The sequence below is a fragment of the Daucus carota genome, chromosome 1 (assembly GCF_001625215.2).
Source record: "Daucus carota subsp. sativus chromosome 1, DH1 v3.0, whole genome shotgun sequence".
Taxonomy (NCBI): Eukaryota; Viridiplantae; Streptophyta; class Magnoliopsida; order Apiales; family Apiaceae; genus Daucus; species Daucus carota.
In genome coordinates, this window is record NC_030381.2 from 7,827,469 (window position 1) to 7,843,352 (window position 15,884).

Here is a 15,884-nt window from a genome sequence, read left to right on the forward strand (position 1 = left end):
ATATGCAGTAAATTTAATATTACCTTCCAAAATTAAATTATACATATTAATTGATATAATTTTTCAAAATTTCGCAATAATATTGATATATTATTAAAAAAATATTAAGTAGAATATAAAACGTACTATAACACTATTAATATTATTTTACAACAATATTACACTATAAAGTTATTTTTTTCATAATATTAAAGTATCACGTAGATTATTATACATTTACACTTACGAAATTATATCATTTAAATTTGTTATGCAACTTATATGTATGGAAATAAAATATATAATACTTATATGTATGGAAATAAAATATATAATATGTGTTTAGTGTCTAAATTTTTATTCAGAAAAAAAAAATTTAGAAAAAAATTATAGAACTATGTTTTATAGGCTCATTAAAGTGTGTGTCAAGCAGTGAAATCGATGCGAGTCTTGTAGATCACCCAAAATATCATATATATCCTACTCATAAAAACTACTGAAACCCTTACCAAAACACACAAAGTTTCAAAACATAACATACTAACACCTGAAAAATCACGACTAACAACCTTGAAAACAAGGTACTCAACAAGATCTCACCTAAAAATATTAGATCTTGATTTTATTGAAAATCTGATAAATAGAAGAGAGGACCGGAGAGCGAAGGGGGCTTAATCGAAGACGGGGATGAAGACCTGGAAGTGGAGAAGTGGTGGATAAAACCCTAATCACGAGAGTCGACTATCAAAATAGAAGAGATAGAGAGAAAAACCTACGTTATGAAATGATTTAGTATTGATGCTATCAATTAATCAAATGACAAGCAGTCTATTTTTTGTGCAAATATCCCATTTTGTCTAAGCAGCTACCAACAAAGACTTATAAACATATTAGTATTGATCATCAATATTGGATCAGATCTGCTTTGCAATAATTTTTCATGATAATGTAGAAGCTTCAGGGATAGAGGCTTATCAGGTTTGTATTTCTAACTGGATTATTGTGATTTGTGCACATTGTCTGCATGTCATGTAATTCTGTAATGTTATCTCATCAAGCAGAAAATTCATTTACAAAATAAAAGACTAGCAAGGCAACACTTTGTAAGAAATAGTAATTCTGGATGATTTCATGATAGGCAGACCATCTTGTAAAAGGGCTCTCGATCAACTGATGCATTCAGTTAGAGAATCAAAACAGGTTTGTATGTTATTCATCTCCACATTAGCAAATCATATATATACTTTGGCTAATTTTTAGGGTTGCTATATGTTATATGATCATAATCATAATCATAATCATTGACATTTATCTATTTTTGATTTATTCGGAAAGTATAAAACGGGTTTTCAGGATAAGAAGATAATCTGACTAATAATGTGTGAATCAAAATTTTTGCAACCAGATTATATGTTTGGTGCTGGGGAGCTAAATAATACTGTTATACGGAGTTAACCAATAAATTATGTTACACGAACAAAGCCCAAATTGACATTTAAGATGTGAAGAATTTAATTATCATCATCAACAGCAAACAAATAATGTTGGCAAATGAGCACGAATTTGGCTTCTTATATTTTTTTTATAAGAAATGCTCCGTACATTTTTCTTGACAGGACTCATTAATTAATTCAGAAGTTGAAGTTAGAATTATGCACAAAGGACAAAGTATGGATGCCTTTTAATATCACTTGGATCTTCCTAAAAAATTATCTCACCGAAGCTGCAACTAAGAGAGGAAAGGCTGTTAATATGTTTTATGTATGAGGGTGTTATACGCAAAAATCACCATGAAGACCCGGCCCATAAAAGAAGATCATGATGGGCTCAAGATTGGACCAAACCCAAGCTAGCCATGTCAGTCAGAAGGGACCACTTCAAGAAGATAGGGCGCGCCTTATCTTCAGGACGCGCCAAGTTGTAGCTTACAAAGAAAGATCGTTATTTGAAAGGCAGAAGGAGACCTATTTTACCTAGGGGGACGCCCTTAGGTGTATATGGGCTCTACTGTTAACTTGTCGAAGACTCTACCTGGTAGTCTGAGGAGTTGCCTTCCTTGGGAGATAGAGAATGAAGATTAGAGGAGGCCTTACTCTGTAGTCTGGCGAGTTGCCCTTGTCGGGGAGCTTGTGGAACCTTCTCGAAGACGCGCCCTGGAAGGCTCTATCTCTGTAGTCTGGCAAGCTGTCCCTGTCGGGGAGTAGAGACGCGTCCTTGCATTTGTGGTAAGCCTTGGGTGCTCGAGAGTCTACAAGGCCCAAGGCTAAGCCTCATCGTATTGGGCCCCTTTCAGGAGGAAGACAACATAAGGGGAAGCCTAATCCAATTAGGTTGTTTAGGAGAAGGAACTACGTACCGGCTTGATCCCCTATAAATAGGGGTACGTAGGCACATCGTGGGCATAGGTAACTCTTGGGAACAAGAAGCCGATGAATGGACCCCTAGTTTTCTTCGCGATCTTGAACCCTATGCCTACGATCTCAGCCACATCCAAAAAACACATCATCACCACCCCCTATTCCGACGAACAACCGCCGTGACAAATCTTGATTGACGCCGACAACCTCATCTTTGTTAACAAACCAGATTTCTCCGTTAACAAATTGGCGTTGGAAGGAGGGGCTTTAAAAATTTTCCATCGAGGAGAAAGATGTCGAACCACGACGATACGACCCCTAGCGGTAGGCAACAACCCGATCCAAGGTTCAGAAGAGGCAACGTCGGAAAGACAAGCAACACCGGATGGACGGACAACACCACGGTCGGGAACACCCCCTGGAACAGGCAGTTGTGATAACAGATGGAGACAACGTCAGTCTACGACGGTCGATCGCTCAATCGCCGCAAATCATGGTGAGTAACAATGAATTATTTGAGAAGTCCGTTCAGAGGGGATAGATAATGGGATCGAAGGAAAAATCCGTTATGAATGAGAAGATGGCGGGATCAAAGGAGAAGTCCTTTATGAAGGAAAATAAGACGGCTTTGATGGAGAAGTATGTTCAGAGGGGAAAGACGACGGTAAGCATGGTTTTTTGTTATCGATATTGAACAAGGCAAGGTTGTGAGGGCGAAAGATGAAGGCAAGATTGGAGCGAAGGTTTCTAATTAATTTTTTATTATAAAAGTATTTTCACAACCCGGGCAGAGCTCGTTTTTGTGTCTAGCTGAATTAATAATTACACAGTGAGACTGACAGACTGTAAGACTGTGCTGCCCTCTCTTGGGTGACCCGAAACCGCCAATTTTAACCGATAATCTCTCTCCCTCTCTTCTCGCTCTCTCTCCCTGTCCATCCGCTGTAAACACACAGACACGTATATAATGAAATAACTAATACTCCACTTCATATAAACCCTGATTTTGTAGACCTTTTTATCTGTCAATCACACACTCTAATCCAACTCATCTTCCTTAATTAAAAAAACCCACTCCCCCTATTTCTCCTTCATCATCATCATCTTTCCTTCTCTTTCCTCTCTCATCTTTACCCCCCACCTCTCTCCCTCTCTCTCAAATTACATTCTCTCTCTCCCTTCCTACAATCTCTCTGACATAACATTTTCTCATCCACTTCCGATGCCCCTAACCTAGGGTTTCAAAACCTCCCTCTCTCTGTCAATGCTCCAAACTTAGTCTTCCAAATCCACACACATTGTGTTCAAAATGAGCACTCTCTCTCCGCTCTCGCTCCTCCTCCTCTTCTCTCTCATCTCCGCCTCCCTCGCCGTCGACTCCGATGAGCTCCGATCACTCCTCGAGTTCAAGAAAGGCGTAAAAACCGATCCTTTAAGCAAACTCGCCACTTGGAACATTCAAAACCCCAACTCAGATCCAACCGACGCCGTTTGCTCTTCTTTCTACGGCGTCTCCTGCGAATACAACTCAAATTCATCCGGTCTAGTCACCGGCATTGCGCTGGACCGGCTCAATTTAGGCGGAGACTTGCGGTTTTCGACACTAAATGGACTCAAAGGACTTAAAAATCTGAGTTTGGCAGGTAATTCACTAACCGGAAGACTTGTACCTACACTAGGTTTAATCACTAGTTTGCAGCATTTAGATCTAAGTGATAACTCGTTCTACGGGCCAATTCCTGGGAAATTGAATGATTTGTGGGATTTACGGTACTTGAATTTGTCGAGAAATAAGTTTGTTGGTGGTTTTCCGAGTGGAATGGAGAGGTTGCAGCAGTTGAAGGTTCTTGATTTGAGTGGGAATGGACTTTGGGGTGATGTTAGGGGGTTGTTTAATGGATTTAGGAATGTGGAGCATGTTGATTTGAGTGGAAATGAGTTTTTCGGGTCGGTTTTGGTAGATGCAGGCAATATTTCCGGGTGGGCTAATATTGTGGAATATGTGGATTTGAGTAGTAATAATATCAGTGGGGGATTCTTGAGTGGGGATGTTGTTTTGTTGTTTCGGAAGTTGAGAGTTTTGGATTTGGGGGATAATCAGTTGACTGGTGAGCTTCCTTCGCTTGGGGATTTGCCAAGTCTCCGTGTTTTGAGGTTAGGGAATAATCAGTTTTATGGGTCGATTCCAGAGGAGTTGTTGGGGAGCGCGGTCCCCGTAGAAGAGTTGGATCTCAGCCGCAATGGGTTTTCAGGTGAGAATGTGGCATCTGTACATATGACATTTACTGTATGTTATTTGTTCTGTTCAGTTTATAACTGAAATGGTATAAGAATCAAAGTATTTTTCTTCTTGTATTTGTTACTGTATATAACATCGAACAATGTATGGAATGACTATCAGCACTTTCAATATATTGCAGCTTGAGCTATATTATCTTTGAATCACCACCAAATTATACATACGCGCATACATGTGGTATTTGCTTGATCGTTCTGACTTCAAACTGACAAATATAGTACCCAGGTGCCACTTGTTAAAGAATAATAAAAGTAGGACTGCACCTTGTGCCTCTTTATTATGAGTGACTGTGTGCCTTTGTTTTTGTGTTTAAAAAATGTTAGCAGTATATGACATAGGCAAACAAAGGTCTTCCTTTGGTTGGCGTTGTGGTAACTTATTTTTCGTTTTTATGTGCGTTTTTTTTTTTGGATTGATGCTAATGCTATTAGTGGTTGTGTAATTAGTTTTATATGTAGATTCAGAATATAGTTCTACTGCTAGGTTTTATGCAGTAATCTAAGTTGTCAGATCATGATTGCAGGTTCGATCCCTAAAATTAACTCAACTACTCTGAGTACATTGAATCTATCGGTGAATGCGCTCTCTGGTTTATTGCCACCTTCAGTTGGAAGTTGTAAAATTGTTGATTTGAGCAGAAATAGTCTATCTGATGAGATTTCAGTTGTGCAAAACTGGGAAGCGAATTTGGAAGTTCTTGATTTAAGTTCAAACAATTTGGGTGGAATCATTCCTAACTTTACTGCTCAATCGCAAAACTTGGCTATGCTGAACCTGCAAAACAATTCTCTAGTTGGTAGCCTACCTGCTGCGCTGGGAACCTACCCTAGACTATCCGCGGTTGACCTGAGTGTTAACAAACTTGATGGGTCTATTCCGCGTAGCTTCCTTACTTCAGTGACTCTGGTGAGCTTTAATGTATCAGGGAATCAGCTTTCAGGACCCATTCCTCTACAAGGATCCCATACCAGTGAATTATTGGTTTTACCTTCTTATCCGCTGATTGAGTCACTTGATCTTTCAGATAATTCCTTATCTGGACCATTGCAAGCAGAAATAGGAAACTTGGGAAGGCTTAAATTGCTGAATCTTGCAAAGAATAAGTTATCTGGAGAGTTACCAGATGAATTGAAAAAACTTGTTGGTCTGGAGTATCTGGATCTATCCAATAACAATTTCAGTGGTAAGATACCTGATAAGCTTCCATTAACTTTGAAGGGCTTTAATGTGTCTTATAATGATCTATCAGGAAGTGTTCCTGGAAACCTGAACAAGTTTCCAGATTCTTCATTTCATCCTGGAAATGTCTTGCTAAACGCCCCAGATGGTAGTCGATCTAATGGAGGGGCTCCTGTACAGCCTGGAGGGGCTCCTGTACAGGCTGCAGGGGGGAGAAAGAACCACAAATCAAAGACTAATATCAGGACAGCTATTGTTGTAGCTTCTGTTGTAGCTGCTGTAATGATAGCCTTCATTCTACTGGCTTATTATCGAGTACAACTTCAAGATTTCCGTGTAAGAAGTGGATTTAGTGCGCAAACTGCTGGGAGAGATGTTAAAGTTGGTAGATTCAGCCGCCCTTCAATATTTAAATTCCATTCAAGTGCTGAGCCACCTACTTCATTAAGCTTTTCTAATGATCTCTTGCTAGCATCAAAATCAATGTCACTATCAGGGCAGAAAGAATTTATTGAACCTGTTTTACCCTCAGGAAAGGCTGCTACCTCAGATCCAGTAATCTTAATCTGCTTGATAGTTACCCCGAAACATCAGGAAGAAAGTCATCTTCAGGTTCGCCCCGATTCATTGAGGCAATTGAACAACCTGTAACACTAGACGTGTATTCACCAGATCGGCTGGCTGGAGAACTTTTCTTTCTTGATAATTCACTGGCATTGACAGCTGAAGAGTTATCTCGAGCACCAGCAGAAGTTCTTGGTAGAAGTAGCCATGGCACATTGTATAAGGCTACCCTACGTAGTGGGCTTATGTTAACTGTGAAGTGGTTGCGAGTGGGATTGGTTAAACACAAAAAGGAGTTTGCGAAGGAAGTCAAAAGGATTGGTTCAATTAGGCATCCAAATATTGTTCCGTTACGAGCATACTATTGGGGTCCAAGAGAACAAGAAAGGCTTGTTTTGGCAGACTACATTGATGGAGATAGTGTGGCTCTACATCTGTATGGTAAGAGATAGCGAGTGATTATGTATTATGTGATAGTTTTACTCTATGCCTTTCTTGTATATATCCTGTTAGAATCACCCTTTTTTCCCTCATCCACCTAAATGCACAGTTCTACCCTCTTCTTTTAGCTTGAGCCTTGTAGTTTCAGTTTAAGATCTTGTATTAGCTTCTTGCGCACTGGATACCAGTAAGGATATATACACATATATTGTCATAGTTTTGGTGAGTTGGATCATGGATAACAGCGAATTGTGTTCTGGTTATTTGTCGAATTTTTGTGTTAAAACTTATAGGCATCATATTACTTGTAAGGTGTGGTTGTGACTGGGTTTCTTTTTACTCTGAGACTGGCACATGATTATCTGAGACCTAGTGAGTATAAATCTTTAAATTATTATTTTACTTTTGCCCAACATTTCTCGTCACCTGACCGAGCATCTAGTAATGGTTCTATGATAAGTGAGTTTGTGCAACACACAATGGGGCTAAGTGCTGTCATGTCTTTGATCTCTTTCCCCTCGTACATTTTAATAGCCTAGAAATATTTAGGGTGTTTGTTGGAATCTTATGAGTAACACACATCAAAGTTTCGGTTCAGGCATGTTGATACTAAGCTGTCTCTGTCTCTTAGATATCCAGTGTATCTTTTGTTCTAAAAAATTCAGGATACAGAGACATGCAAGTCAAACTCCATATGATCTTGTGGTAAACGAATTTATGTTTCTCTGAATGGGTTAATGTGCTTTATGTGACACGTTAACACCAAAATTCCAGGGTATTAGATCTAAAAAAACAACAAAGTCGAAGCCCCAAATCCAGATCTTATATATGTTGTTATCGGCTCTTATTTTAATGTCTTGCATATTGATTATGTACTCATTGTTATGCAGGCAGAAAATTATTCTACATAGTTTTGCTTTTAACAGTCTTTATCATGTGCAGAATCAACACCTCGGAGGTACTCACTGCTTTCATTGAACCAAAGGTTCAAGGTTGCTGTTGATGTTGCTCGTAGTCTTGTGTATCTTCATGAGAAAGGGATGCCTCACGGAAACTTGAAGCCAACAAATGTCATACTGGCAGGCTCTGATTATGATGCCCGCCTTACAGACTATGGTCTCCACCGACTCATGACACCAGCTGGCATTGCAGAACAAATATTGACCTTGGGAGCTCTTGGATACCGTGCCCCAGAACTAGCAACCATGAGTAAACCAGTCCCGACCTTTAAGGCTGACGTGTATGCATATGGAGTCATGTTAATGGAATTGTTGACTAGAAGAAGTGCCGGTGACATCATCTCAGGTCAATCGGGTGCAGTTGATCTTACAGATTGGGTTCGACTGTGTGATCAAGAAGGGCGAGGCATGGACTGTATAGACAGGGATATTGCTCGTGGTGAAGAACATTCGCAAGAAATGGATGAATTACTTTCAATATCAATAAGGTGCATTCTCCCTGTAAATGAAAGGCCTAACATGAGACAAGTTTATGAAGATATCTGTTCTATATCAGCCTAGTGTACGAAATTTCTTCCACGCCCTTCTTTCATAACTTCATTGCTGATTTCTCATTATTTCATCTTTCTCCTTTGTAATCAAAATTTTCCCCTTCAATTTTTTTGTGTAAAGGGACGAATGTCCATTACTTGATTGAGACGGTAGTATTTTTCTTTTGATCTTTTAGTGAAAAGGGTGTCCATTCTTTTGTTCTCCAATTTTCTTTTATTGGTCTTCTGCTAACAATTATGGCCAACGTTATGATTGACAGTAATTTTGTATCTTTACAAATTTGAGATTCCAGTGGTACGAGTATTTCTCTGGTACGTGCATTTGGTATAAAAAAACCATTACAGGACAATAGAACAACACACTTTGGCCAAAACTAAAAATGAAATTTAAACCGAAATATCATTTGAGACATAATAAACGTAATAAAATAATCGGATTTTATTTGAGCATTTAATTATCTTGAAAAGAAAAAAAAAAGTAACAATTCAACATTAAAAAAAATCCCTATTAAAAAATTATTCTTTTATAACTACAAGTATATTATAAGTGTGTATTTTCGGGAATCTAATTAATCAATACCTTTTATTAATAAGCGAAACCACGTTTCAGTCGAACATCGGTATCACCAAAATTTGATCATTTTCATATTGACTAGGATTTTATAGTCATTATTATACTATCATCAAAAGACTTCTATATTGAATAGAAATTTATATTAAAGACCTCAATTTTGGTCATTTTCATATTGACTAGGATTTTATAGTCATTATTATACTATCATCAAAAGACTTCTATATTGAATAGAAATTTATATTAAAGACCTCAATATTCATTAGGACAGTGAAAGACTTCTGTATTGATTAGAATTTTATTATTAAAAACTTCAATATTGATTAGGACAATGTTATATAAATTTTTTATTCAATAACAATAATCATTATAGAATTATGAAAAGATTTTCATATTGTTATATAGGATTTTATACTTATTATTATACATTTTTAGGATTTTATGATTATTATCATACAATTATGAAAAGACTTCTGTATTGATTCGGATTTTATTATTAAAAATTTCAATATTGGTTAAGATTATTATACGACTACAAAAAGACTTCTATGGTGTTTAGGATTTTGTAATATAACATTTCTTATTCTCACAGTTAAATCGCTAACAATTTAACTTATGAAACAGTTCTATAAAATTCATATCAAAATTTGGCTATCATCATGTTATTTTTTATTTAACAATTATTACTATTATCAAAAAACTTCTATATTTGACAGGATTTTGTATTATAACAATTATCTCACTAATAAAAATATATTACCAACAAAATAATTTATTTTAATTTTTTTAAACTCAAATAATTTAATATACGGAACAACTCTATAAATCTTTTATCATGCTTCAGAGTTCAAATAAATAAAGGTTCATATTGATATTAATATAATATCCTATCAATTGAATAATAATGTCAACGAAATTATTCGTTTTAATTTATAAAACTCATACAATTTAATTTATGAAATAAATTTATAAACTTTCTATAATATTTCAGAATTAAAATAAACAAGATTTAATATTGATAGCAAATTACCAAAAAACTTGGTCGTGTATTTTTTAATAATAATAATTTTATTATCATTTAGTGTTTTTCAAAAGAGTGCGATAAAGACGAATAAGGCGGTGGTAACACTGACTTGACAATAGAATCTCAAAGAAAATGAAATCATTGTCCATATTGAAACATATAATAAAAGAACCAAAACTCTAGACATACGTCAAATATTCGTTTTAATTATTAAAACTCATATAATTTAATTCACGAAACCGATCTATAAAATTTCTATCATATTTCAGAATTAAAACAAACAAGATTCAATATTGATACCAAAGTACCAAAAAACTTGGTCATATATTTTTTAATAATAAATAATTATTATCATTCAGTGTTTTTCAGAAGATTGCGATAAAGACGAATAAGGTAGTGGTAACACTGACTTGACAAATAGAAACTCAAAAAAAATGAAGTCAAGTGTACATATTGCAACATATAATAAAAGAACCGAAACTCTAGATATACGTCAAAATATTTGATATCAAATTATTTTTGGAAAGTTAATTAATATTGTCAAACTACAATATTAGTTTATCAAACAATCACAACAACTATTAGATCTACAAAAACTCCAACTAGAATTATATATAATGTTTTCCAATTAAATGAATAAAATAATTGCGACTTAAAATTTTGAATTTTTGTTCAAGATTAAAGACGCTATAAACGAACTTATATGTGTTGATCTTGAATATTATTTTCAAATTTTAAAAATCATCGAACAACATAGTAATTTTACTAAAATAAATTATAATGCTAGAGTTAAGTTCCATAAAGTCCGTATCTAAGCCGCCATAAGTACCATTCATAATATTTTAGTTTAATCATAAAAAATATTTTTAATTATTCAAATTATATATATATATATATATATATATATATATATTACCATCTTTAAGTGGTTTTAAATATATAATCTACTTCTATATATTAAAAAGGAACCAGGGGCAAATTGAGCCAGAAAATTGGCTGTGAAATGACGTATATAACCTCAGTTTATATTAAATTTCAAAATTGCCATTGGATATATTTTTACGGCCGTTCTTCACATATCCCTTCAATCGTCTTCAAGGGAGTCAGCGGTTACATGAACAGGCAGGCGGCAGTTCCTCCATTTTAATTGGATGATGGAGTCGCCGGTGACAGGAAAGCGTAAGCGAAGTAACTCTGTCACTCAATATCTGCACCTCTATATATGTATGCTGATATATTGCGGTTTTGATTTGTTTGTGATTGGATTGTTATATTAGGAAGCGAGTGTCTCCGGGGGGAGTGTTATGGATTCCGATGTGATTGAGAGGCCTCTGCCGACGCTGATTAATCGGAGTTCGAAATCAAAAACTCTTGTAGTTAAGGAGGTAAATTAATTTTTATTTTTTTTAAAATTTGATTGTTGAAACTGTGTGGCCATTTCACTTAGCCATTTTGGTTTATGGGCAATTGGGAGTGGCTGCAACTGAATTGGGTTGTTAGGATATTTTCATCAATTGAATGCTGCTGAAGAATTATTTCAATATCACTGATTCTTATATTGGCAATCTTGCTTATGATTTGAATTTATAAATTAGTGTCCTCAATTTTTATTTCTGCAGTGTATTTTTTGGAATCCGTAGAACCAATGGATGATTTTCATGCATGTTTCCAGTTTTGCTTTAAGGTAATTTTGTTTTAGTAATCCATCTATACTTTCTGGTTTCGAGTTTTTTTTTTTTTTTTTTTTTTTGTAATTCAAGGTTGTTTGCTGTCATTGTTTGATCTTCTCTGGACAGATTAATAAATTAACCCTTTCAATTATTATACATAAATAAATATATTTTTTTATGTTAGAAATTATTTCTTAGTAAAAATATATAGAAATATTATATAAGTAATAAATATGATAATATATTGTTCAGATCAAATCTTACAAGTCTTAGTCGCTTGATATCTGCGCAGTCCCATGAACATCTATCTTTTAAAATCTTTGTTGACGGCGACTTAACTTTTTTTCCTGGTCATTCCAACACTAGAGCATCTATATAATAATACTCAACAGAATATGGGTAGCGTATACATTTATGCGAGGGTTGTGTTTCTCTTCTCTTTTATTAAGTCTTGTTTGCTGTTTGTACTAATTAAGTTATAATGGTATGAATTTAGTGATCCCGCCCTTAAAAATTATGTCGCGCTCAGTGTGCAGGATCTGGATCTGGGGAAGTTCATACTGGTCTTAGATTGTCTCATGGTGGAATCGATCGAGGTAATCATATATTCCTCTTGTGTTTCCCCGTAATTATATAGTGTGTGTATATTTTGTATATGATTAACTGTGACTTCTCTCAAAAGATGCTTTAATTGTATCTTTGAGAAATCATTGGTCCGTAAACGTCTGTTTGCATATAATTATACCATGTTATTGTATGAGTAAAGTTGTGCTACATTTGATATTTCACGTTAATGATTTCTAGCGGAGAAAGCTTATTACCTCGTAATGTGTATTCATCTTTTATTGCGGTCATCAACCCTCGTATTTTACCAGTGTCCGTACATCTGTTTGAGTCTAAGATTCTTAATCTAGGCATTGAGTTCCTGACACCACCTACCTAACACAATTGCTAGATCTCAACTTTGAAAGATGTCCAAGAGAAGTACTTGCCAGCCTACAAGTCATCAACTTGCAGTGGCAAGAAGGATTTTTTTGGCACATGAGGTAATTAATTAGTGTTTTGCCAATACTTCTTCGGTCTATATTATTTTTATGCGGAACTAACCTTTCTTCATGTATATTGTCGTGGCTTAATGGGGGATTGTGCTTGGCAATGGGCTAATCATCTTTTGGTTAATTTTTCATGTGCTATGCTCTTAATCATCTGCATCTTATTTCCAGAAACATGGAACTTGCTCCTCTCTTGTTGTTCAAGAATTATTTAATTACGCTAATTAAATGATTTATTTATTGTAAATCTGTTCTTTTAATTTGGTAAAAGCACACCCCAGTTGTCTTGGTAAAGCTTTTTAGTAGTACTTGTAAGGAATAATGGGTTTCCGGTTGTTTTTTTTTTTTTTTTTCATTCTGGCATATTTGTCATCCTATTGATTTGGTTTTTATCTCTATTCTGACAGGAAAAAAATATGCCAACATGATCATTGTTTTAGGAAGAGGCGATTCTCAACAGATTGTAGTAGAAATAATATATAAAATTTTGCTAATTATATCCACAAAGGTAAGACAACTCTACTTTTTCTTTTAATTACTTTTCTTTTATAATCAACAATATGCATTTAATTTTGATAATTATGCACACAACCAAGAGGTATTGTATGAAGCTGGATATGTCCCTTCAAATTCTGAAAAGCGTCCTTTGGGGGTTATCATCTCTATTATTCAAATTGCTTTCCATGCAACTCCAGAGTTTACTTGCTCACAAGGTGCTGTAGAGGAACTTCAACTGTGCTTTTATGAGTATTTTAAGGTTCGGATCTTCCTTCCGTTCTAATATAAAGTCGACAAGATTTTATGCATGTTCCTCAAACAACAACCTGTATTACATTTTTTAGTTATATTTGAGAGCAAAGTCCTTAGATTAGCATTTGTGTTGCCTTTTTATCTCGATCGAGTAGAACCCCATGAACACATTCTTCTCTTTGTTCTTGCCCTTGTGTCCTTTGCTAAGCAAATATTGCTACACGTTTACCTTAGTTACATACTTATAGCAAACATTAAAGATGTAGTACTGAAAGACATCTAAGCATTACATTTGCACCTTAACTGTCCCTAATAATTATGTTAGCTCCTCTGTAAGTAACCTTGCTTATTAACTTTATACCATTATTTATAGTATTTGCCAAATTCATTTTAGGAGCTTTTATATGTTTCTTTTTCCACTTAACTTTTTCTTGATTTATGTATCTGAAATGCCTTAATGTTTATCTAACATAATTTAGTTGCCGGTTTCCTGTTCATATACCTAATTCAGCGGTCTGCCAATTATGGGTTGTGATGTGGGTAGGAAGTTATGAAATCAAGACACCATGTGGCAGACATAATTCTTGGCAATAACAGATTCAGATTTACTGATAAAATACTATAATTTAAATACAAATCTTATCTATTCAAACTAACACGAATTCAATAGCTCTGTTACAATACTAAGACAACTTTTCAAGCTACTTACTTTATCAGTGTTGTAATCATAATTTTTATTTGTTAACCTTATTTTTATTTTTAATACCTTTTAATGTTTTCAAAAAATATATAAATAAACAGCTGCATCCTACACTTAAACATTATCTAAATTAGATTGCGATAATTAAGAATTACAAGTTATTTGCAATTTTTATTTTTAAAAAATCTTTATAGTTACTTAAATATTTACTTGCAAATGCATGAGACTAGCTTAAATATGCTTGATATATTGTAACTGGTTTCTCGCTTTATTACAAGATTTAGTTTTTCCATAATATTTGACATGCTGACTTTCATCATCAAGAGTTACATCCCAACTTTGCTCTTTTTCATATTTATTGCTGCCTTTGATTTTCATCCTTTCTATGGTGCCCCCATTCTTTATTTGTTAGCCAATCTTTCTGTTTCAACTTTTGTGATGAATTTTCAGATGTTCATATGTGTGCTTATAAGTTTTTTAAAAATGTTGTGGGTGTTGGTCTGTAGATATGAATAGGGTGGCGGAAATGGGGAATATTGCTCTAGGCTTGGATTCTTAATAAGGAGAAAAAAGTTGATTCTAAGGCTCCCCAGGGTTCTCGGCAACTGCCAAGACACTCACTGCTTTTGACCTCATTGTTATTGGTACATTAATTTGTTTAGCTCCCTTATAACAGTATATTTTCTCGTTCAGACATATGGTTTTTTGTTTTACACCTTGTCAAATATATTGTGTTTACTTGTTGCAGAATGCAGATACATCAGTAAAATGTATTTTATGGTTAGTACTTTCTTGATGACTGGAAGGGGAGCCATCTTTTGTGCACCCCTTTGGTTTTGCCCAACGGTGTTATAATTATATTAGATTAATATAAAGTAATCACTATTGTATACGATATGGGAATAGCCATTGGTGCAAGTATCTACATTTCGGTTGGAACAATTACTAGAGGGCATGCAAAACCTATTTTTGATATCTGTTGTCTTATCGGTAGAATGTCAGCTGATTTCTTAACGTGAGCTGGCTTATCACTGCCCTATGGTCGTTTATGGTCGTAAGTGCTTACAGGAACGAAGGCACAGGGGACATTGATGACGACTGTTCCCCAATTTTTTTGATAATCATGTATATTTTCTCTTAAATTATGTATATCACATGTAAAAAAGAATTAATTTATGATCCTCAAATATTTTTATAATATTTTTTTGATAGAATTGATTCTCTTGAAAAAAAAAATTAATTATAGATATCAAAATAATAAATATTAAAATTTATTCATAACAAAGGCTATTATAGAATATGAAATAAACTAAATTGGTCAGGAGGAGAAAGACAAGCCATTGTTTAGACATAACGATAAGAAGCGATGTCAGGTTTAACATACTAAGCTAACAAGTCACATGTATCATGAGAAATTTTTGTTCAAAGCACAACTTGCTTAAATCAAAAAAATTCGGAAAAATTTCAGAATAAGGCAAGTTAGGTACTCCATACCAATGCCCAAAAAGTAAAATACTCATGTACCATAAGTTGACGGAAATCAAATGATTCCAAAACCTTATCCCGTATGTTACATCGGATTTTTTATATTTAGAACTTAAAACTTGACAAGCATTTAAGACTCGTATAAAAGATAGAATTCATAATTTATTAGTATAATAAAATTTTATTAAGGGAAAAAAATTAAAATTAATTTATAAGATTATACTTTACATAAATCTATAAATACGAATCAAACCTTTCATCCCAAATACAAGCGATTAGATAGGATGGGAAGAGTATTTTGCA

The 15,884-nt window shown here is 34.6% G+C and overlaps 1 protein-coding gene and 1 pseudogene across 11 annotated transcripts; both read left to right on the forward strand.

Moving 5' to 3' along the window:
* The first annotated feature begins 3,227 nt into the window (after positions 1-3,227).
* On the forward strand, positions 3,228-8,536 carry LOC108205241 (probable inactive receptor kinase At5g10020; annotated as a pseudogene).
* A 2,422-nt stretch (positions 8,537-10,958) lies between these two features.
* LOC108192549 (uncharacterized) lies at positions 10,959-14,880 on the forward strand. Of its 11 annotated transcripts, XR_010291273.1 has the most exons (8): positions 10,959-11,103; positions 11,202-11,309; positions 11,544-11,608; positions 12,124-12,190; positions 12,550-12,640; positions 13,054-13,154; positions 13,243-13,403; positions 14,603-14,880. XR_010291273.1 is itself a non-coding variant. In XM_064091788.1 (7 exons), the coding sequence occupies exons 2-5, from the start codon at positions 11,229-11,231 to the stop codon at positions 13,127-13,129; spliced, it is 315 nt and encodes a 104-aa protein (XP_063947858.1). In that variant the 5' UTR covers positions 10,959-11,103; positions 11,202-11,228; the 3' UTR covers positions 13,130-13,403; positions 14,603-14,740; positions 14,845-14,880. The 11 variants fall into 11 exon arrangements, 5 of the variants coding, with proteins under 5 accessions (XP_063947858.1, XP_063947861.1, XP_063947864.1 ...); XR_010291274.1 differs by having other exon boundaries at positions 12,509-12,640; positions 13,054-13,403; XR_010291271.1 differs by having other exon boundaries at positions 13,054-13,403.
* The last annotated feature ends 1,004 nt before the right edge of the window (positions 14,881-15,884 follow it).